Source organism: Phytophthora sojae (assembly GCF_000149755.1).
Source record: "Phytophthora sojae unplaced genomic scaffold PHYSOscaffold_2, whole genome shotgun sequence".
In the NCBI taxonomy this organism is placed as follows: Eukaryota; Oomycota; class Peronosporomycetes; order Peronosporales; family Peronosporaceae; genus Phytophthora; species Phytophthora sojae.
Window position 1 is genome coordinate 43,183 of NW_009258116.1, and position 22,066 is coordinate 65,248.

At 56.4% G+C, this 22,066-nt stretch overlaps 7 protein-coding genes across 7 annotated transcripts; 4 read left to right on the forward strand and 3 right to left on the reverse strand.

Moving 5' to 3' along the window:
* Nucleotides 1-1,413: 1,413 nt before the first annotated feature.
* Nucleotides 1,414-2,751, reverse strand: PHYSODRAFT_324095 (hypothetical protein; the record flags this gene model as incomplete). Its single annotated transcript, XM_009519777.1, has 5 exons — nucleotides 1,414-1,616; nucleotides 1,746-1,908; nucleotides 1,978-2,046; nucleotides 2,182-2,230; nucleotides 2,366-2,751. 5 exons carry the CDS (start codon nucleotides 2,749-2,751, stop codon nucleotides 1,414-1,416), a joined length of 870 nt encoding a protein of 289 aa, XP_009518072.1.
* A 680-nt stretch (nucleotides 2,752-3,431) lies between these two features.
* Nucleotides 3,432-5,284, forward strand: PHYSODRAFT_324096 (hypothetical protein; the record flags this gene model as incomplete). The annotated part of the gene is made up of 3 exons (XM_009519778.1): nucleotides 3,432-4,048; nucleotides 4,128-4,578; nucleotides 4,694-5,284. 3 exons carry the CDS (start codon nucleotides 3,432-3,434, stop codon nucleotides 5,282-5,284), a joined length of 1,659 nt encoding a protein of 552 aa, XP_009518073.1.
* Nucleotides 5,285-5,700: 416 nt separating this feature from the next.
* PHYSODRAFT_486841 (hypothetical protein) lies at nucleotides 5,701-6,980 on the reverse strand (the record flags this gene model as incomplete). Its single annotated transcript, XM_009519779.1, has 4 exons — nucleotides 5,701-5,909; nucleotides 5,978-6,140; nucleotides 6,211-6,357; nucleotides 6,417-6,980. The coding sequence occupies 4 exons, from the start codon at nucleotides 6,978-6,980 to the stop codon at nucleotides 5,701-5,703; spliced, it is 1,083 nt and encodes a 360-aa protein (XP_009518074.1).
* A 693-nt stretch (nucleotides 6,981-7,673) lies between these two features.
* PHYSODRAFT_478939 (hypothetical protein) lies at nucleotides 7,674-9,560 on the forward strand (the record flags this gene model as incomplete). Its single annotated transcript, XM_009519780.1, has 2 exons — nucleotides 7,674-8,709; nucleotides 8,770-9,560. The coding sequence occupies 2 exons, from the start codon at nucleotides 7,674-7,676 to the stop codon at nucleotides 9,558-9,560; spliced, it is 1,827 nt and encodes a 608-aa protein (XP_009518075.1).
* A 2,421-nt stretch (nucleotides 9,561-11,981) lies between these two features.
* Nucleotides 11,982-13,634, reverse strand: PHYSODRAFT_478382 (hypothetical protein; the record flags this gene model as incomplete). Its single annotated transcript, XM_009519781.1, has 1 exon — nucleotides 11,982-13,634. The coding sequence occupies one exon, from the start codon at nucleotides 13,632-13,634 to the stop codon at nucleotides 11,982-11,984; it is 1,653 nt and encodes a 550-aa protein (XP_009518076.1).
* A 1,972-nt stretch (nucleotides 13,635-15,606) lies between these two features.
* PHYSODRAFT_295452 (hypothetical protein) lies at nucleotides 15,607-18,187 on the forward strand (the record flags this gene model as incomplete). The annotated part of the gene is made up of 3 exons (XM_009519782.1): nucleotides 15,607-16,148; nucleotides 16,242-17,856; nucleotides 18,032-18,187. The coding sequence occupies 3 exons, from the start codon at nucleotides 15,607-15,609 to the stop codon at nucleotides 18,185-18,187; spliced, it is 2,313 nt and encodes a 770-aa protein (XP_009518077.1).
* A 1,404-nt stretch (nucleotides 18,188-19,591) lies between these two features.
* On the forward strand, nucleotides 19,592-21,160 carry PHYSODRAFT_349593 (hypothetical protein; the record flags this gene model as incomplete). Its single annotated transcript, XM_009519783.1, has 1 exon — nucleotides 19,592-21,160. One exon carries the CDS (start codon nucleotides 19,592-19,594, stop codon nucleotides 21,158-21,160), a length of 1,569 nt encoding a protein of 522 aa, XP_009518078.1.
* Nucleotides 21,161-22,066: the final 906 nt, after the last annotated feature.

Genomic DNA, 22,066 nt, shown 5'->3' on the forward strand with positions numbered 1-22,066 from the left:
GTCACCAACACCCGCCGATCAGGCGGGGGCGTGTCTGCGCGAGCGAGCGAAGGCGAGCGCTGCAACCCGATGTTTTTTTTCCTTGACACCGCGCCTGGCCGAGCCGAGGACTTAGCGTAAGGCACGAGGGGGTGGGGCAGACCGCGTAGCGGCGCTCCCCGAGCGAAGCGAGAGAGGGGCGGGCCCCCCGAAGTGCCGTCGCTAAGTCCGCAGGCGAGAGCCAACGGGCGAGTGTCCTACTAGTACTCGATCAATCTATTCAGTTCTTAATTTGCCTACAACCATCTTCTCTGGTGACCTTGCTATAATATGGCAAGATGGCAGCCGCCGGTACTCGCGGAGTGTTTTTTACTGCAGTTTACTATGTGCGGTAATTTACGAGTACTTTACGGATCGGTCTTCTGATCAGACTGACCAGAAAGACCAGCGAAATATACATGCCCGACCCTCGGTCTTACCAGACCCGCAGACGACCCGATTAATATCTAACCCCGGGTAATATTGTATCATTGCACGTTTGCGTGAGGGGAACGCCGTTTTGACCGCTAAAGCTTCGTCAGGAGAGGTCTTAAACTCTCCCGACCAAATCCTAACCTTCTGCCATGAATCATTGGTAGTGGATATGCAAATTACAGTTCTTACTTACTAGGTAAATAATATTATTAACAAGCGATCTCTAAAATATTACGAGATGCGTGAAGACGAGCATTTAGTAGCTTTGAACTTTACAGTAGATTCGGTATCATGCGATTCGATGTAAATATCGCGGAGACTGTAAAGATCGCGACCACACTAGCTGCTTGAAAATAATTCCTCGTGCCTGTGGATCCGAAATGGTCATGGGTTTTGAAGTGTATAATACGGATTCAGTACTTCCAACGTAATACGAAAAAATTTGTTTTACACGGGAGTTGTTTGGCTGTGCAGGCCTCTTAAGTTCCTGGTTCCTGTGATGCACTGTAAACATGCCGAGGTTCGCCGTGAAAGCACATATTTGATTGTAGTCGGTACTACTGGAAACTACATAAGCTACTTATGAATACACGTATCGTCATGTTACTGTCGTTCGCTACCAAATTGCTGCTGCCACAGACCGGTTAGGGGAAAACAAAGTATTTCTCCGGAGTAATTTACTCACCGGGCTCTATCTCATTCCTCGAATGTCAAATCTGAACTGTACTACTACTATAGTAGTTGGAATACATGTATCAATACCGACAACCGTAGGAAACAAATTCTCCATGTTTAAGCTTTTCCGGTGAAAGCTGGTACGTACTACGTAGTAGTATTTCTTAAAATGTTCACACACCAGATATTCATCGTGAATTCTTCATGAACTCATACCCATGGAGCATGGGTTTCCGACTTATCTGCAGCACTACAAAGTTTGCTCCGTCTCGCGTGTCCCGATGTTCACAGCTTCTCAGGATGCTCCAAGTAGGGGACCTCACCGTGGGGGGTGACGCGAACGGCGTGGCGTTTGCCCGGCAAATAGTCGAAGGTAGCGTAGTGAGCAGTGACGCGGTTGTCCCAAATCGCCACAGCGTCCTTGGTCCAGTGGTAGCGGATCTGGAACTCGTGTCCTTGAGCGATGTGGTTGGTGAGGAAGCGCAGGACTGCATCTGTTGTATGTAAGTGGAGTCAGAAAAGTATTCGTAAATTCCCAAGACACAACATTACATAACATCACTGCACCACCCCTCCCGACGAGTGAATACACGTCCGCAGCTTCACCGTTTACGTACCTGACTCGGTGGTCGACAGGTTGTTAATGCGAGTCGTAAATTCGCTGTTCACGTAGAGCGCTTTCCGCTTTGTCACAGGGTGGGTGCGGACAACCGGGTGTTCGAATTCCACGATAGGGCGGTGGAGGGTTCGACCCTGCGCGATTGTAGCCTCGGCTTGAAGCTGTGTAATTCAAGTAACGGTGTGAGTCTGTAAAATAGTGCAGCACGATACCTCACGATACCCCCGCACCTTGCTGCTATGGGTTGCTGTGAGTCCTTCAACAAACTTCTTGAATTGCGGCGTCAGACGTTCATACGCCTCGTAGGTTGAAGCCCAAACAGTGTCTCCGCCGGTAGGCGGTGGTCAAGACCTTGAAACTCGTGTAGGAAGGCGGCTACAAGCGGGACAACGGTTAATACAAGTATTAATTATAAGCAGGATTCCAGAACATACCTGGCGCTCGTACGACACATCACTGTGCCAAACCCACTGGTTGAAGTGTCTGTAAAGGTTGCTCACAAGACGATCTTCACTCCCCTCAAGAGAGTTTTCAACGACGTGCACTTGGGGGATTCCCTTCGCGTGCGCCACCGTCTGATGCACGTGCAGTGGGCCGTAGTAGCGTCCCAGCGCCTACTGCTCCTCAATGGAGATCTTCTGGTCGCGGAAGAACACCACGCCGCGCTGCGCCACCAGCAGCGCTAGCTCGTCCTTCTGAGCGTCCGTCAGCTCGTGTAGCTGCAGGCCCGAGACCTCCGTGCCGATCTTCGGCTCCAGGTGCGTCACCGTTGCGTCGGCCAGCAGGTTCTTGAACGTCGGGTCAGCCTTGAGCGCGCGGTCCTCGTACGGGAGCACGGGGATCGGGTCGTAGGTCTTGGTGGGGAACTCACCACGCAGCTCCGGGTGGGTGAAAGGAGCGTGCTTGACCTCGAGGTTAAGAGCGTTCTTGATGGGGACAGGCGATGAGGCCCCCGCAGTGGTGGGGGCGGAGGCGGAGGTGGAGTCGTTGTTCTTGGGAGCCATGGCGCTTGGGCTGCGAATTGGAAAGTGAGCTGCTGCCGCTTTAAATCAGCTAGAGTGCGTGTGCGCGTTGCACGCATTAGAGCTCCCCGGCAATCGCAGGGCGAGTCTTGTTGGCAGGATCCATGCGCTGCATTTCGGTGATCTGGTATTATTTGCAGCGGATTGGTGCTGCCGACGAAACGTGTGTCCAGTAAGTGCGCTGGCTGAGGCAACGTGCAATGGAGACCTTCAGAGATCCGGGGTGTTTTTGGACAGCTGCTCGTGTGGATAACATCATCGTTGACGAACGGCTAAGGATCGCGGGAATTGATTTGCTTGCTAAATTGAAGTTCAGGTCCGAATCATTGGGATGCGTTACAAGGGGGCAACATTCCCTCCTGTGACCCGAACAACTGGTGCCCCTGGGCGGCTCGTTAGCTCGACATGCACCGCTGCGAACGCGGTAGCGACCAATGCATGCTCTCAGCTCATAGGAAGTGGCAAAGCCGCCCCCAACAGCACTGTTCATTGGTGATCACTAGTGTACAACGCTTGATACATCATATGCGTCAGATCAGCACCTCCGAGGTGCTGTTGTACAGTATGTCGCGCGCTCTAACGCTTTCTCAGACCGAATGGCTATAAACTCGGGGCCAACGTCTGCTATGCCCTCACAACTCAACTTCCAAGCCCGAGCAACGATGAGGGAGAGCACCGGGCCCCAATCTCCGCTGACACCGCAGTCGCTGACGCCCGTCGTCACCGCCGGCTACAGCACCAAGCTATGGGATGCCAGGGCCCCCAAGTATTCCAAGAACGTCATGAGGAGCGTTTGTATCTTCCTTCTAGCGCTGACCTTTTGTGAGGAGCTATCCGGCTACGGCGTCAACCAGTCGCTCAAGAACTTCTTCCAGAAGCTCGAGTGGTCCAACAAAGGCTCCAACTCCATGAAGCTCACGTACGACTCGCTCAGCCAGTTCGCTTGTATCGCCGCGGCGTTCATCGCAGACCAGTTCCTGGGAAAGTACAGGACGCTGCTTGGCGCGACCTCATTCAGCCCGCTCGGCTTCGTGCTGATCATGATCGCAGCCTTGCCGTCCGTCCTGGAGAACCAAATGTTGAACAAGGTGCTCTTCTGCGTCGGCCTCTTCCTGGGTATCGCACTGAATCAAGTTGGCATGAGTTCGCTGTTGGTATCATTCGGCGGGGATCAATACTCTCCCGATTCACCCCCGGAGCAGCGCGATTACTTTTTCAGCATGAATTTGTTCGCGTCTAACGTGGGAGTTGCCATCAACTACGCGGTGTTCCCGTCGCTGTGTCTATGGAATTGGCGCGATCCCTGCCGACTACGGATACGTGACGGTCTACGCTATCGGATTGGTGTTGGTGCTGAGCATCATCGCCACTTTCCTGCCCACTCGTTCTCGCTACGTCCATGTGCCGCCCTCGAAAAGCGCTCTGGCCAGTGTGATTCACGTGGTCGTCCGCAGCGCCGCACGCAATTTCCGCGCGAAAATGATCGTGCTCGGTACAATCATGTACATAGTAGCCTTCCTGCTTAACATCGTCGCCGCATTCATGTCGGATGACGGAGAAGTGGGTCAGAACATCTCGTACGTCTGCGGAGTGTTGATTGTGGCAGCTACGGTGCTGTGGATCTATTACGCACAAGACCCCTCGTTCATCGACGGCGCAACCGACTCCAATGATATCGAGTTTGACCGCGAACTGATCGAGGGTGTGAAGCAAGTCATCCTCATCTTGCCGTTCAACGCGTTCAACACCTTTTGGTGGGTCTGCCAGAACCAGCGCGGCAACAACCAGACCATCATTCAACAAACGGACGTAGCTCCCCAGACGCAACTCAAATTCCGGCGCCAACGGTGCAGTTTTTCAACCCTGGACCTGGCGTGCTGCTCGTTCCCTTCTTCGACATGGTGGTCTATCCCTGTACGAAAAGTACGCTGGCAAGCCTCCCAGCGTGTACGGCAAAGTGGCAGCTGGCTATGTTGTCGCCATTATCTCCATGGTGTGGACGGGTGTGTTTGAGATCATTCGCCGCAATTCGCCAGTCTTGGTGTACCTGGATGCAGACGGCGTGACGCAGGTTGTTCTGAACAAAAACGGAGGGGAGCCGATGAACGACATCCCCTGGTACGCAGCCATCCCACAATATGTGCTGGTCGCCACAGCAACGGTGCTTATCCAGATTCCAACGTACAATGTGGGGTACGACAAGGTCCCGATGGGCCTTCGGAGCGTGACCATCGCACTTGGCCTCTTCATCAACTCCATGGGAAGCACGCTGCCGTCGGTGATCGTGTTGCTCTTCGGCAAGTATATCCCCGCGAACTTGAACGATGGCCACATGGAGTACATGTACTTCGCGATCGCTGCTGTGATGATTCTCAATACTGTCGCGTACGTCGTGGTCATGCAAAACATGCAGTTTGGCATGATTCCACGGTTGGGGAAGAATTCCACCGAGGAGGAGGAAGAGAAGGAGGTACCGGCGTCCAAGCTTTCAGTTGATCGTCGTAGCGTTAACTGATACTTCGAAGTAGCAAGCAAGTACTGTAGCTAATTGTCGAATTTGCTGTTGACTTCTGTGTTTCTTGTACTTCGAAGTACCTTATAGAAGCATTCAGTATCCGCTTTGGATGAAATCGTGAAATGTTTCACGGCACCAAAGCCCGGGATACTGTAGTAGACTACTACAGTATCTACTGGATCATACTACTAACATTACTAGTAGTAGATTTTCGACTGTGTTAATCCGAGATATGGCAGCATCACATGGAGGTGCAACTTGTAGTAGCATTAGAAGCGATTTACGGCGCAAGATTCGAATGGTAAAGCGTTTCATTTTCATTGTTTGGTTTGTCTTCGCATTAAGCAGACTTACGCTTCAACGAGATCACAATCAAACACACCCGTGGCCTGATCGACCAGTCCATTCCAAGTCCTTCACGGCTTCTCCGGGTGCTCGAAGTACGGGATCTCGCCGTGCGGCGTCACACGAACAGCGTGGCGGTTGCCCGGGAGGTAGTCGTACGTGGCGTAGTGAACCGTGGCGCGGTTGTCCCAGATGGCCACCGCGTCCTTCGTCCAGTGGTAGCGCACCTGGAACTCCTGTCCCTGAGCAATGTGCCGGAGTAGAAAGCGCAAGACCGCATCTGAAGGGGAAAAAGTAGGGGCAAATTAGTACAAGGTGTCACTCCAGCAGACTCATCTTGTGACGTACCAGACTCAGCTGCCGACAAGGTGTTGATACGTGTCGTGAACTGGGCGTTGACGTACAACGCTTTGCGACCGGTGACGGGGTGGATGCGAACAACGGGGTGCTCGAACTCGACAATCGGCCGGCGCAGAGTCTGACCGTTGGCGATTGCGCTTTCCGCTTGGTGCTGCGTGAAAATCAAATTTGGGAGTTAGACCACGACAGTCGATCCAAAAGACGAGAACAGAAGAACAAACCTTGCTACTGTGGATGGCAGTGAGGCCTTCGACGAACTTCTTGAACTGAGGAGTGAGACGTTCATACGCCTCGTACGCTGAAGCCCACAAAGTGTCACCGCCAGTGGGCGGGGTCGTCAGCACCTTGAAGCTCGTGTACGACGGTGGCTAACAATAGTCGAAAGTTAGTATTCTACGTACAACTCATGCCGAATGATTTTCCTTACCTGACGCTCATAGGACACGTCACTGTGCCACAAATTCACAGGCTCTAGAGCCTGCGACTTGATGCGCGTCGCACTGCCCTCGAGAGAGTTTTCAACGACGTGCACTTGGGGGATTCCCTTCGCGTGCGCCACCGTCTGATGCACGTGCAGTGGGCCGTAGTAGCGTCCCAGCGCCAACTGCTCCTCAATGGAGATCTTCTGGTCGCGGAAGAACACCACGCCGCGCTGCGCCACCAGCAGCGCTAGCTCGTCCTTCTGAGCGTCCGTCAGCTCGTGTAGCTGCAGGCCCGAGACCTCCGTGCCGATCTTCGGCTCCAGGTGCGTCACCGTTGCGTCGGCCAGCAGGTTCTTGAACGTCGGGTCAGCCTTGAGCGCGCGGTCCTCGTACGGGAGCACGGGGATCGGGTCGTAGGTCTTGGTGGGGAACTCACCACGCAGCTCCGGGTGGGTGAAAGGAGCGTGCTTGACCTCGAGGTTAAGAGCGTTCTTGATGGGGACGGGCGAGGAGGCCCCCGCAGTGGTGGGGGCGGAGGCGGAGGTGGAGTCGTTGTTCTTGGGAACCATGGCGCTTGGGCTGCGAATTGGAAAGTGAGCTGCTATATGGCACTGCTGCGGCTTCAATGCCTCGCTCTTAGGAGCACAGGGGGCAGCTTCAACATGCAACACGTGATGCTTGGTTTGGACTCTGGTTGGGCACTGAAACTCGTCCACTCATGATGCGATGTGAGAGGCCGTCAAAATGGACCATTGTCGACGTGTTGAGCCCTTCGACATAGACCGGGATCATATCGGTGGACGGTCAACTTGACCGTCAAGGGATCATCGAGCGCCGAGCGTCCATCCTCAGAGTCATGCTTGATGCGTGTCGCCCGCGATCCACCGCTTTCCTTGATGGCGGGATCAGCATCACCGACACCACCGACAGCGCGCCGCAATACAATGCGACTGGAGGAATCGGCAGCCAATGCTGAGCCGGTCTCGAATGCTCAGTCCCGTTGCGGCAGCTAATTGGCACGCGCGCTAACTTGTCATCGGTGCCGCAGGACTCGACCAAAGTCGTCGTGATGGTTTGCAGATGAAGGCGACTAACTTACATAACCAGCGATACTAATCGCCTCCTGAACACCTCCTCCTGCACAAGCGCGACTGGCAAATCACTCAGGCCTTGGGGAGGAATTTGGAACCCACTAGCGGCGGCGGCTGGCGTTCATAACTCAAACTTCGTATTCATAACTCAATCTGCTTTGCCAAGCAACAATGGCGCCTCGCACTGGGTCCCCATCGCTCCTGCTCACGCCGCAGATCTCGACGCCGAAGATCACCACCGACTACAGCACCCAGACACTATCGCCGAAGCCTCCCACGGGCTACAGCACCAAGCTGTGGGATGCTCGGCCCTCCAAGTACTCGCAGAACGTCATCAAGAAGGTCTGCGTCTTCATCTTCGTCCTGACAGTGTGCGAGGAGGTGGCAAGCTACGCCGTCAACCAGTCGCTCAAGAACTTCTTCCAGCGGCTGGGGTGGTCCAACAAGGGCTCCAACTCCATGAAGCTCACCTACGACTCGCTGAGTCAGTTCGCATGCATCCCTGCGGGCTACATCTCGGATGAATTTCTAGGCAAGTTCAAGACGCTGCTTGGTGCTGCGTCTTCCAGCTCGGTTGGCTTCGTGCTCATCTCGCTCGCAGCTTTGCCGTCCATCCGTGCCACACAGTCGTTGAGCAAGGCGCTATTCTGCGTTGGTCTCTTCGGTGGCGTTGCGCTAAACCAAGTGTGCCTTCGAGCTCTGACGGTCTCATTTGGTGGCGACCAATTCTCGAGCACGTCGCCTCCGGACGAGCGCGCAAGCTTCTTCAGCCTGAACTTCTGGGCTTCCCGGATCGGCATCTCCTTCAGCTATGCGGTGTTTCCCTCGTTGGCCATCCACGGCTTCGGCGCCATCCCCGCTGACTATGGGTTCGTGGCTGTGTACCTCGTCGGCCTCCTCGTGTTGCTGATCTTCGTCGGAGTCATGCTGTTCACTCGCAAGCGCTACGTGGACGTGCCACCCACGAGAAGCGCTCTCGGAAGTGTGATCCGTGTCGTTGTTCGTCGCGCCAAGACCAACTTCCAGGCAAGGATGATTTTACTGGGCACAGTCATGTACCTATCTGCATTTCTGCTTAACTTCCCAGCGGCATTCTTGGCGGATCATGGGGAAATCGGCCACAACATTTCCTACGCGTGTGGAGTCTTGACGGTCGTCGCCACGATCATCTACGTCTACTTCGCTAGGGATTCCTCGTTCATCGAAGGTGCCACAGACGCTCTCGGAGTCGAACTGGATCCCGAAACGATTCGAGGCATGAAGCAAGTCATCCGCGTCCTGCCTTTTAACGCCTTCAACATGATGTGGTGGGTCTGCCAGAACCAGCGCGGCAACAACCAAACAATTATCCAGCAAACGGATGTGCGTCTCGGCAGCTCCCCCGACGCGAGTCAAATTCCAGGACCCACCGTCCAGATTTTCAATCCCTTCTCGGGTCTGCTCTTCGTGCCGCTCTTGGACAAGCTGATCTACCCTCTGTACGAGAAATTCGCTGGCAAACCACCGAGTCGATATGGAAAGGTGCTTGCTGGTTACATTGTGGCGATCATCGCGATGGTCTGGACTGGCTGCTTCGAGATCATCCGGCGCAACTCGCCACTGCTGACGTACGTGGACGCGAATGGAGATACCCAGTACATCTATAATGACGATGGGGGCCAACCGATGAGCGACATCCCGTGGTGGACGGCTGTCCCCCAGTACTGCTGGGTGTCCTTGGCAACGGTACTCATCCAGATCTCGACCTACAACATTGGCTACACGGAGGTCCCGCTGAGCTTGTGCGGAATGTCTATCGCTCTCGGATTCTTCATGAACTCCATGGGCAGCACACTGCTCTCCGTGTTTGTGCTGCTGTTTGGCAAGTACATCCCCACGGACTTGAACGACGGCCACATGGAGTATCTTTACTTCACGCTGGCTGCTGTCATGGCGGTCAATACCTTCTTCTACGTTGTAGTGATGCGAGAGATGCACTTCGCAATGATCCCACCGGTCACCGCAGACAAGGGGCTAACGGAGGGGACCAAGGGAGAACGAGAAGCGTCTGTGGCGTAGAAGCTGTTTTTATTCTCTTCAGGTCCAAGGGCTTTTATTCACCAAAAACGTTAATTTTAGGAGCTGAGTGCAGGGTACTACATATGTATTTCCCTCCCTGCAGCTTCTTGAGAAGCAGCGCAAACGCTTCATCCTTCATCCACTCGTCAATCTGCGCCGTGGAGCTCAAGTCGCCGGGAGGACCAATCAGCGGGCAGTGCGGCGATAGAGCCAGCTGACCCAGCGGTCCGGCCAATCAGAGCGCGCCGGTGAGCATCGAGAGCGCTCTGATTGGCCACGACTGGACGGCGGCGACTCCCTTGTGGAGCCAGTCGTTCCTGGCGACCGGAGCTCCAGCGAAAGGCATGCACCTGGCCGGCGTGCTTGCACGCAACGGCTGGGCAGCTCGGGGGTGAAGCCGTGGACCGGCTGGGAATGTCTGCGTCGCTGCGTGCGGGGCGTATTGCGGCGGTCTTTTGACCGTCAGCCGGAAGGCGGGGCCTGTGGGGGGTCCACGGTGGTCTACATGTAGCCCATCGCGCCGTTTCCCATTACAAACCAGGCCACGGGTGACGCCGTGGGCCCTCCTGGTAGTCATAGCCTACAAAGGTTGCGTGCGATACTGGCAGGTCACCAGATCGTCGGGTGTGCGGCACTCCAACGTGCGCACACCCTCCACAGCACTCGTAGTGACGCGCGGGAGCATGCTGTCAGTCAACGTGGCCTGCGCTACATGGAGCTGGCTGCGACGGGGTGGTCCTCTCATGGTGCACTCATGGCGCGGCGGGGCGAAGAAAATCGCAGTGGCAGAGACCCAGATACGGCTGACTCGGGGAAGGTGACGACACGTCGCCGCATAAAGCGCTGCTGGGGCGCTCGCTGGTGGCCTGCAACACATTGGGAAGAAGGAACGCAAGTCGGCCCAGGAAAATGCAGTGGAGAACTCAAGCTTCGGAGGGCAGGCGCTGCTGAAGGAGCAGCGGGACCGCGTTCGCTGTCCGCGGTACCAAATCGACGGAAGTCGAGTAGACCGTTTCAACTATTCGGCGGGGCATCGGGAGATATGAGCTCGGTGTTGACGGTGGATGCGTCGGTCGTTATCTTAGTTAGGATAAATGAACTCAATCTAACTTCAACCTTGAAATGAAATGAAATGAAATGAAATGCAAACGCTTCATCCACTTTCGATTCGTATTCAGTTAGAAACTCTGGGGCGTTCGCAGCACCAACTCGGTCGGAGCTTCGGATGAATTCCATGAGTACAGTAATTCCGACATGCGCGACAACGTCCATGTGCAAACCACCGCTAAGCACCGGTTGGAGTTGCTCAGCACACTTGCTGCCGCCGTGGCGTATGTTACGAGCACCACAGGCTTGCCCTTCCACTCAGTGTAGAGGTGATCGAGGAGGTTCTTGAGCTGCCCGGGGTGCCCCCAGTTGGTCTCGGAATTGGCGATGGCGTCGAACCTCGTCGGAAGTCGTTGATCAGCTGGCCGATGTCAGGCTCCGCGTTGTTACTGGTGCGGACGCTTCCGACGATCAGAGCGACAGCACTCATGGCAGTGTGGCTGGACGCTTGCGGTTTAGTTGGCGAGAAGGAAAGTGAAGACTCGCAAGAGCACTAGAGCTCGCCGCCTGCACAGATAAAAGTGATCACCGTCATTCCCGGAGTGCGAGTAAGCGGTTGTTGGTGATGATGCTACTACAGCTGGTGTTCAGGCTCACGCGGGTGCGGGTAAACAGCGAGCAAGCTGCTGATGGATGCACGCAAATGGAAGACGACGCAGACAAGCTGCAGACAATAGACAAGCTCCGACGTTGATTGAGTTAGTTACGGGGACGGAGCTACGAGTTCTCGCCCAGCCTGGCGTATGAGGGCCGTATTGGGCCTGTAAGCGCCTGCACCAGCGTCTCCTGCCTGAACAGTCCGGGTCCCGAGGGCCTCGATAGGTCGGCAGATGGAGGATAGATAGCGTCTACACCAGCGGGCTGTACTCGAGGCGGCTGCGACGCGCCTGCCACGACTTGGCGGCGACCACGTTGACGACCACGACGACGGCGACGAGAGCGGCCAGCATCACGGGGTGCATGTCCTGCGCGAAGTCCTTGGCGGCGGCGTAGGGGGAGAAAACTGCGTCGGTGAGGGCCATCTTGTGCTGCGTTGCGTCTTGTGCTCTGCTTTGCTTTTCACTGAGTGTCCAGATCCCCTTTCCCGTTTTCTCAGAATGTGAACCCACGGTCTGATTTATAGTGGACCACCATTAGTGGTGTGGCGTACATTCCGTTGAAGAAAAGTTGAAGAAAAGATACTTTGGAAAACGCACGTGACATTTGCACTGCACTGCTCGACAACTCGGTCGCTGCCTCTAGCTCTTCAAAACTACAGCCCTCCGACCGCTATCCGATCGGGACCTAGCTACGGTGCCGCTGCGCGCCGTCTGCCTACAGGAGACGCGTGTAGTGGCGACGCGCGCGACGCTGCGCCCACGAGCGAGCGGCCGCCACGTTCACCACAACGACGCCCACGCCCACAAACGCGTAGAACAGGCCGTTCGAGCCGCTTGTAGTGGCACCGGCCGCCTGCTGCACACTCGACAGCGACGTGGTCATCAAGTTCACCAGCGTGGAGGGCTCAGCCGACACAAACGCGTAGTCCGGGTCGTCCGACAACGCCGACTCGGCCGTCTCGATGGAATAGTACACCGGGTACTTGGCCGGAACAGCCGCCGGCTCGTAGATCAGCACCTTGTTCACCGCCGCAGGGTATACGATAGAGCTGGCCTCGCGCCAGAACCACCAACCCTTGATCTTGACGTCCGTAGGCGGAGCGTTCACGTAGCCCACCTTGCCCCACACGGATGTGGACACCGTCAGCTTGTCGGTCACCTGCACCAACATGTCACCGTCGCCCCACACGTCCACCTCCGACTTGCGCGCAACAATCGAGCCAGCAAGCAGCTGGCCGGGACCCGACAACGTCAAGGTCTCCTTGTCCACAGCACCCGCCGTAGCGAAGCTGGAAATACCAGAGCCGTACACCGACGCATCGAGCTTCTGCGCCTCCAGGTCGCTCGTATCCACCACGATGTTGCCCGAGCCGGAAAGCGTAGTCTTCACCTCACCTGCCGCCAGAGCGTCTGTGACGAGAGCCACAGAGCCGCTACCAGCAACTTCCACATCCAGGCTGCTCTCCAGGTTCACCGAGGGGATCTCCAGCTGCGCCAGACCGCTGCCAGTCACCTCCACCTCCAGCGACGCCAAGGTGGCGTTCGAGCTGGACTCGAGGTACAGGTTGGCGTCTCCCACGCACGCGAGCTTGACGTCCGCCTCGGCGTCGTCCAGCGTCACCACGTTCTCGTTCAGCACCACGTCGCCCGAGAACGCCGTGGTTACGCGGCGCAGCAGGTTCTTCTCGAACAGGTAGATCTGCGTCAGCACGTAGCCCTCGCCGTACGCGTCCTCGTTCTTCAGGTGGAGCTTGAGACCGTCATTGCGGCGCGGGTGCAGAGGTGCAGCCTCGATCATGTTGAGGAGGTCGGTCGAGTTACCGGTGACCACGATCTTGGCCACGACGGTCTCCTCGCCCTGCTGCTCGTCGTCGTCTTCGTGCTTGTGGTGGTGCTTGCGCAGCATCATGGTCGGGATCTCGATCGTGTCGCCTGCCAGGTTGGTGTCGTTCCACTCCGAGCCGGAGCCGCTCAGCGAGCCGGCGGCGGGCACAGCGCCAGGAACGAAGCCGGGCACAACGCCCGGAATGACGCCGGGGACGACGCCGGGTGTCTCACCTGGGACAACGCCCGGGGCCTCTGTGACGGGGGCTTCAGTGGAGGGGATTTCCGTGGAGGGGGCTTCCGTGGAGGGGGCTTCCGTGGCAGGGGACTCCGTCGAAGGAGCCTCCGTGGCCGGCAGCAGGGAAGGGTCCAGGTCCACGAACACGCGGCCCGGGATGGCCAGGTACAGCTGCTCCAGCTGCGCGAAGCTGGACACGGTCCAGGAGCGCTGCAGCGGCTGGTGCTCGCCCACGATGTCTTCGGGCGGGGCCACCTCCGAGGCATCAAACGTCCACGCGTGGGCCGCGCCGAAGGCCAGCGCCATCGCGGCCGCGCACGCAGGAAGCTTCATCTTGCTCTAACCGTTTCCGCGTCAAGCTCGAAAATGAGTTCTGCTTGGCCCGAGGATCCTGAATCTGAGGTCCACCCTATGCGACAAGCCAGTGCAGCCTGTGAAAATCGATCGGGCCAAGTACAGGGTAATAAAGCAATAAGTATGGAGGAGTGCTGTACAACACAGTACCCTGTAGAAGCACAGTCTATCACCACCCCGTTAAGACATTGGGCAAATAATCAGCAGGAGTGTTGGGAACTACAAAAACGTGAATACATTAGGAGTTCGTAGTTAGGAAAAGGGAGTACATCTATAGTTTAAAATGAATATGACAATACGCACGTTATGGAAACGGCAAAATTTCTGATTAGAGCCCAGCGGATACTATCCGGATACATGTACAGCATCCACCGGATACTGCGCGCTTGGTTGGGAGAGCGTCAGACTGAAGATCTGAAGGTCCCCACACTCTACAGCTCGTCTTGGTTTGGCCCTTGAGGTTCTCCAGAGCCAGTGGAGATCGCAGCGCTCCCACAAGAGCGTCTGCTTACTGGAACAGGGTATACATTTGCGGTACCTACAACGATGAGATCAGCTACAGGCATTGGTCCCAACAGACCGACCTACACCAGCATTGCTGCTGCCGCCGCCTGGCAACGAAGCTGCTGGGCGAGCTGAGGCGTGGCAAAGTTGCACCGGCACCGCGCGGCGCGACGACGGCGAGCCTGGATACTCGAAGCGCTACGTTACGTGTTGAAAAGCTTATTCCGCCGTACTTTTCTGTCTGTCAGGCCGGAAAAAAGGAGGAGAGTGCGCGCGCGATTGAGGACGCCCCGGCGTCTGCGCGGCGGGCAATATGACCTACCTGGTACATGTAGCTGGCAACTTGGTCGGCTTGAGCACGCAAACCTCATTGGCAATGGCAACTCGTTGCTGGCAGCGCTGCCACACGCGGCATACAGAACTCTGCCTGAATACCGAACGCCTGATATATATATGGGCTCTAGGTTTATAAAGTGGTCTCAGCGCTACCAGAGAAAAGGCTATACTGAATTAATTTATCTTAGACGGGATTTGACGCTTGCTTAGTTAATCAAACCCGAGTAAAGCAGTGCTGAGTTGTTTCAGCGCTGACCTTCGACCAAGCGTGTTCGCACCACATCAGTGCGGTTAGTAGCTCTACTTTGTACTACTCGTAGAGGGCTTAGCGGGTAGTGCGCAAATGTGAAAGTGGAATCATAAATACAGAGAAAATCGCACAGACAATCAAAAGGGCGCCAATTTTCAAACCGAGTACTTTTAGCCAAAGGTATCCTGGATTTTTACATCAGTACCTTTGCCCATCTCCGTCGTCCTGTTGTTGGACCTTGGAAGTATTATTTAAATGAGGTTATGTATTAATATTGTATACCCGTTCGATATTGAGGCAGATTTCTGTACTTTGCCCAAGTGAACATCGTTTCACCACAGGAGGGCGCCGCACAAAGAAAGCCGTCGAAGGGGATGGACCAGAGTCACTGTGGCGGGCAACGCTGGAGCCACAGGGCGGTGGTGCGTCCAGCGGCGCCACCGTACTCTTCTCTCTGTCTTAGTCGGTCGTGGCAGCATTTGACGCCGCAGGGCGGAAGTGCCCACAAAGCACGCCGCGGCGCGCGTGGCGCCGAGAGCGCTCCGACCGCGGTGTCTCTCGACAAGCAAAACGAAAGTGACGGGGTATCCAGTTTTCGTACTTTTTGTTAATAGCTCATCTATCAAAAGCCTCTGAAAAATCAAAAATGCTGTTATCTACTTTACCCGGGCATTCGAAGCGGAAGGTTTTCTGCAGAGGGGCAAGACCGAAAAGGGGAGAACGACCGCTGGTCGGCAAAAGGCAATATTCGCCCGCGCACGCACGCACTCGCCCAGCAGCGACCCTCGCTGTTAGCCGACTCGCCCCGCACACACACCGCACCCCAGTCTAAGCATGGCGGACACGGCGACCGACAACCAGCCGGAGCCTGCGCCGCCCACGGACTCGGCGTCCGCCGACAACTTCGGCGACCTGCTGGCCCAACTACTGCAGTCGCTGCCCGCCGAGGCGTCGCGGCTCTTCCTCATGGCGCTCAGCGGCCTCTCTCCGAGCGAGAGCGCCGAGCTGTGCCGCTACGTGGACCGCCTGCGTGACGAGAAGCAGTTCCGCGTGATCAAGGCCATGGCCGAGTCCACCGTCGAGGGCAAGAAGAAGTTCATCCTGAACCTGCGCAAGAAGTTCCTCGTGCAGCAGGCCAAGCTGGCCGAGGTGCAGGCGCAGGAGGAGCAGAACATGGAGTCGCACCTCAAGCGCAAGCAGGCGCTCAACGGTACGAGCTCGCGCGCCCAGCTTCCTCTCGATATCCCCCTCAACAGCGCGCTAACTTCTATTTCCTTCGATGTTTTATTCTGTGCTGCAGCTGCCAGCCGCGTCAAGATGCTCAACGGGGGAGCCAACAAGTTTCACTCCTTCAACGCGGTGGTGGGCCCCGATGGGTACGATCGCCTTGCATAGAGTATAGCAGTCAGGTGCACACACGGCTTGATAAGCTAACCTCTTTTCTTTCCTTGTTTTGATGCCACCTGCAGCAAGGAGACCAATGGCCCCAAGCTGACGGCCCAGCACTTGGCTGGCATGCCCAATGCCGATGGCATTGTCGTCGGACGCTCGCTTTCTTCGTCGTCTGTGGTGATCTCCAAGGAAGATATCTCCCAGGTGGGGCGACTGCTCAGCAACTCGCACATTGCTGACTCGGAGATGAACCTGCGCGAGCTGGAGATCAACAAGAAGGGCTTCATTCCGGGCGACAACAACACCTCTACTTCGAACCAGGACGACGACGTGTCCGCCGCTAAGCGCGACCGCCCGGAGAGTAGCCGCACCCTTGTTGAAGGCGAGCAGAAGCCCACGCAGCGCACTCGCTCCGACGCAGGAACGCCGGTAGCAACCAGTGGGGAGAACACAGAGAACTCTAATGGAAACACTGAGCCCGTCGAAGACCCAGAGGCTCCGACGACCAAGCGCTGGACCAAGAGCCAGGATGCGGCCCTTCGTGAGAGTGTGCGAATCCACGGCGAGAAGAACTGGAAGGCAATTGCCGAGCTGGTGCCCGGACGTAACCACGCCCAGTGCCTTCAGCGTTGGCGCAAGGTGCTAAAGCCTGGTCTAGTGAAGGGGCACTGGTCGTTTGAAGAGGATCAAGTGCTCGAGTACCTGGTGACACAGGGCTGCAACAACTGGGGTCAGATCGCAGAGCGTATCCCAGGACGCACCCCCAAGCAGTGCCGTGAACGATGGAAGAACCACCTCGACCCGGCGATTAACAAGGGCCCCTACACCGAAGAGGAGGATTCGGTCATCCTCACTGCGCAGGCACGGCTGGGCAACAAGTGGTCGCAGATTGCTCAGCTCCTAAAGGGCCGCACCGAGGATTCGGTGAAGATCCGCTGGAAGTCCTTGAAGCAGAACCCCAGCAAGGCAGCGGCCTCGTACGCACAGCACAAGAAGAACCAGCAGCAGGCTCAGGCTGCTGCCGCGCAGCAAGCTGCTATGGGATACAACAACCCGGTCCTGATGCGCCAGCGCCAGTTGCAGCTTCTGCAGCAACAGCAACACTTGCAGGCGCACAACACGGAGGCAGTGCAGCAGCTTGACCAGCAGCAGCAGATGCAGCAAATGCGTCTCCACGAAAAGCTCATGCAGCAGCAGGCGCAGATGCAGCAGGGCCAGCACATTAGCCACGTCGCCATGCTCACCGAAGACTTGAAGGCGGAGCCGTACCAGCAGAATCGCGGTATGCTCATGGGTCATTCGCCCGGTGGCGACCCGAACTTGTATGCCGCGGCTGCCTACGCTCAGCAGCCCTATGCCCCACCGCAGCAGTATGAGGGTCAAGACTACGTCGCCAATAATGGCTATGACCCGCGGTACTATGAACGACAGACTTCCACTGGCGCTGCAAGCCAAGGCGCGTCTCCGGCGCACCACACCGACCAGCAGCAGCAGCAGAACGGCGGCGAGACTTGGCTCCAGCCTGCTGTCCCCGCCTCGAATGGCGAGATCGATCAAGACGGCATGCCGCGGATAGCCGACAACCAGCAACAGCAAGCCCAGCAGCCTCAGCAGCCCGGCGCCAATGGTGCGGGCATGTGGGACCCGTATCCGCGACAGGATGCGTCGCAGCTGAGCCCGCTGAGCCTGCAGGTGAGTGAATTTCTTTTCTAAGAAGACCGCCCGCCGCGCCGCGCTCAGCGTCTGGGGATGAAGTGATCACGGGCGGCATCGCTTCGTCGGCGCGGCTTGGCTTCGTCCTGAGAGGACGCATCTGAGCTTGACATTGGTTGCTGACAGCCTTCGGCCGATCGCATGCGTGTTGCAGGCGTTGTTGCAAGATCCTGCACGAGCTGGCGCGTTGGACCCAAGCTTTTACCAGCCGGTTGAGCACCAGCCGGCGGAGACCGTCACGTACGAGATGGGCCCCTCGAGCTTCGGCGGCGCGCCGACCATGGCGTTCCCGCACTCACAAGCGCTTTAGCGTGTGAGGACAGAGAGCACCCCGCTAATTCTCCCGCATAGGTATGTATAAAGGAAGAAAGTATAAAGAAAGTGTCGTTTGCGGGGCTTTGTGGAGGCGTGTTGGCAGTCCGCTGCCAGCTTGAACAAGTCGTTCTCGTTGCCGTTGCAGTGGTGCACCCAGGGGTTAATGTTAACCCCGAAATCGGTGGTATTTATACTGAGAATATTACCTGGTCGGAGGATTAATATTGTAAATATGTGGTAATACTTCGTTCTCTCAAATGATATTTGTATTTATATTATATTTATATTTACTTAATTTTAATATTTTTCGATATTACCACATGATTATGCGTCGCATTGGCCAATCAAACGCCAGTTTTAAAATTTGATTACGTTCTAGAAAAGAGCCCAAGAGGATAAAGCGCATCTTGGGTAATCCAGGAATATTACACGAAGAACAGTGGAGTAAGAAGAAGTATATGAATACTTCTTCATTAAATGATAACGCTGTGTTTGTATTAGTTTCGGTTAACGCCTGACTACGCCTGATGCACATAGCTTCGCCTGCGAAGTTTCAAGTAAATATTATATGATCTATCTTGCGAGACTCACCTGCCTCACATATACGCCGCTGAAGAGCCACCAACTTATTCAGCGCTGTAGAACTGTAGCAGTTCGAAGTTAAACCACTCTAAGTCGAGAAGTTCCTTAGCTGAACTCAGCTGCTGCATCGCTACGTCGAGTTGTTCTAGAGTATTACCTGTCAAAATATTATCAGGGTATCTGATATCGCCGGATGAGCTCGCTAATGTCGAGAATATCAAACAATATCGGTGTTTTTCAATTAATATCGCAAAATATTAATATAACATGTTATATTATATTATACCGCAAAATATTAAAATATTCTGGTTAACATGGGTGCACCGTCAAGCAAATGCAGCCATGTTGCACACCCCAATCAAGCTGAAGCGCTGGTAGATCAGGGCTAGGTGCGCGCCTCGTCAAACTCGATGCGGTCCGGATAGGCGTACCTGGCCATCATCTTACTTTACATGTCACTCAACGCCTCTCCTCGAAGAACGCATATTTTCCGGATACGATCGTCTGCAGATTTCGCTAGGATTCCTGTCCCTTCTAAGTTGTCACAGGATATGCATTTTCCTGAAGAAATTTGGTGAGACGGTCGTTCAATCGCGCTGTTGATTTTAGTGCACACCAATCGCTAAGTACGAAACCCTTCGGGAACCGATTCTCTCCACGTGGGGACTTTTGGTCGGGATATCGGCTGTATCCGGGTTTCACTTTTTTTTCCCCAACTGTAATCACGTAGACCGAAGCAAAGTCCAAGAGGGCCAACAAGAGAAGCCGAGCCCTCATCCCGTCCTCGACCTCTATAGCATTCTCTCTGTCGCTCCCCATGGCAGACGCGCAGACGCTGGACCTCTTCGACGGCCTGCCGCTCGACTACAATTTCCTGGAGGGCGGCGACGCGCCTGCAGACGGCTCCATGAGTGCCGGCGGCGGCGGCAGCAACACGGCGCCCGTCAGCAGCGGCGGTGTCGGTGTCGGCGGCGGCGGTTTCGTGGCGCCCGACGACCAAATGCTGCTGGACAGCGACGTGCCCGGCTCCTCGCCCACCAACATGATGGCGCCCAAGTCCGAGGGCGAGGACCTGCTCACTCCGCTCACCTTCTCCTTCAACTCGAACGGAGCGGCGGCCGTGGGTCCCAACTACCGCGTGGCGCCGCAGCACAAGCACAAGCGAGTGCGCTCCAATCCGGACGAGCTGCAGGGCTTCGGCATGGCCAACATGGCGCCCAGTGTCATCACCCCGCCCGTCATGGGGCACAACGGCATGAGCTTCCATCAGCAGCAAAACATGATGCCTATCGGTCCCGTCCAGGCGGAGCCTCAGGTCAGCCCTGTACCTTTCGGAGGCGCTGCGACGCCCCAGGGAGAGTCATTCCAAGAGATGGACGAGTTCCTGAAGGAACTCTCGTGGTCGGAGCTCAACGCCGAGCAGCAGCAGCAGCAACAGCAGCAGCAGATGCCGATGGTAAGCGCAGCAACGACGGGTGGGAATGGGATGCCTGTTGGAGGGGCGTCGCCTGTGGCCTACCGCTCTCAGCGCATCCAAGATGGAGTAAACGAGCTCAAGATGAAGCGCAAGCGTCCGGTCAACCACCACTCGAGGCACCACTCAAACCCCGTGGATCTACTGCACAACTTGGACCAGTTCCGCATCCTGGCGCAGCAGACCAAGCAGCAGCAACAGGTTCAGCAGTTGCAGCAGCAGCAGCAAGTGCCGCAGCAACAGAACATGAACCCGAACCAAGGGTACCCGAATCCGTTCGCCAGCTTCCAGGACCCGACAGTATTCCCGCCGCCCCCGCAGCCCAACATGCAGGCGAGTATGCAGCCGAATATGCAGCAGTTCCAGTTTCAGGTGCCGCCTCAAATTGCCAGCGGAGCGGCGCACTCCTTGCACGCTCGGCGATCATCGCTGGGAAGCAACCTGCCACCCCGAGCTGCGGCTCGCAGACGCGGGGCGAACCGCTCGTCGGGGTTGTCGATGGATATGTCCCAGATGAACCTGGGGTTCCTCTCCGTTCCGGAGGAGCCGAGCTTGACCGATCTAAACCCGCACCAGTCGCCGCCGCGACGCAGCGCGAGTACCTCTGCCTCCTCATTGGGCAGCAAGAAGACAGGCACCGACGATGCGAATCGGAAGCTGTACAAGTGTGGACGCTGCGGGCAGCCCAAGGTGGGCCACATCTGCACGATGCCCGACCAGCGCAACAACTGGACGCAGGTCGATCTGGAGGTGACCAAGGGGCTCAAGGTCATGCGCATCAACTGCCACATCATGCCGGTGAAGAGCAAGTGGATGGCGCAGTGCGACGACCACGAGCCGCCGCAGCTGTCGGCCAAGGCCGCCGACGTCAAGCGCGAGGAGGAAGTCGAGGCGGAGCCGCTGGGGCTCTGAATGCGTCCAGCACCGCAGCGCTCGCGCGCTCGCAACTGCATGTAAGTTCTACCCGTTTATAGGCACGAGCCCTCCATACAGCACTGCGTCGTGCTCACTAATAAGGATAATGTGGACAAATGTGGGTTTGCTTTTTCGTAAGCTGGTTGAAGAAGCAACGGCATGCTGTCGCTGCTACGCGTTGGCACTGCATCCGCAGGCTGCGGACCGTAGCGTGCTTGTCGCCAAAATCATCGGCGCGTGCCGGAGAGCTCTGTGCGCCCCCACGCACGCTGCCCGCAGCTGGGTGTCCCGAGGTGCATTCGCGCCGCCCGTGAGCAAATTAAACCGAGACCGCCACGCCATGCTGCGCCCAGCTGGGGGCGCGGAAGCCCACTTTTGCGGCGGACCAATCTACTGATCTTTGGAGCTTGGCCGCAATCGAGCACACAGGGCAGTCTTGATAGGACTCCCGTACAGTCACAGCGCTCTCTATGAGGCTTTCCCAGTCCGGAGGACGCACGCCGCGCAAACTTGCTCCGACATCAAGGCGGAGGCGTCTGCACCCCACGTGAGTGCTCGGAGCGAGTCACTCCAGTCTTCGTTGGCGACGTTCATCAGACCAGACGGCGCGAGTCACCTCTGCTTTCGCACCTCTTTCATATTGATACATGTGCTTCCTGGAAAGTAGATACACACCCTTATCTCAACCTAAACGATGTGAAGACTCATGCTGCTCTTGGCACCTCTATAGTGTCACACGATCCAACTTTTCCCAAACCGAAAAGATTATTTATAGCAGGTAACTTGATGTCTTACTTTGGCATGACAAAGAAAGACTGGTCGAGGGCCATATGTCGGCCCCGGAACTGGCTGCTGGTCCCGGTCTGCTGGGGCTGCCTCGCGATACTTACGCCACTTGTGAAC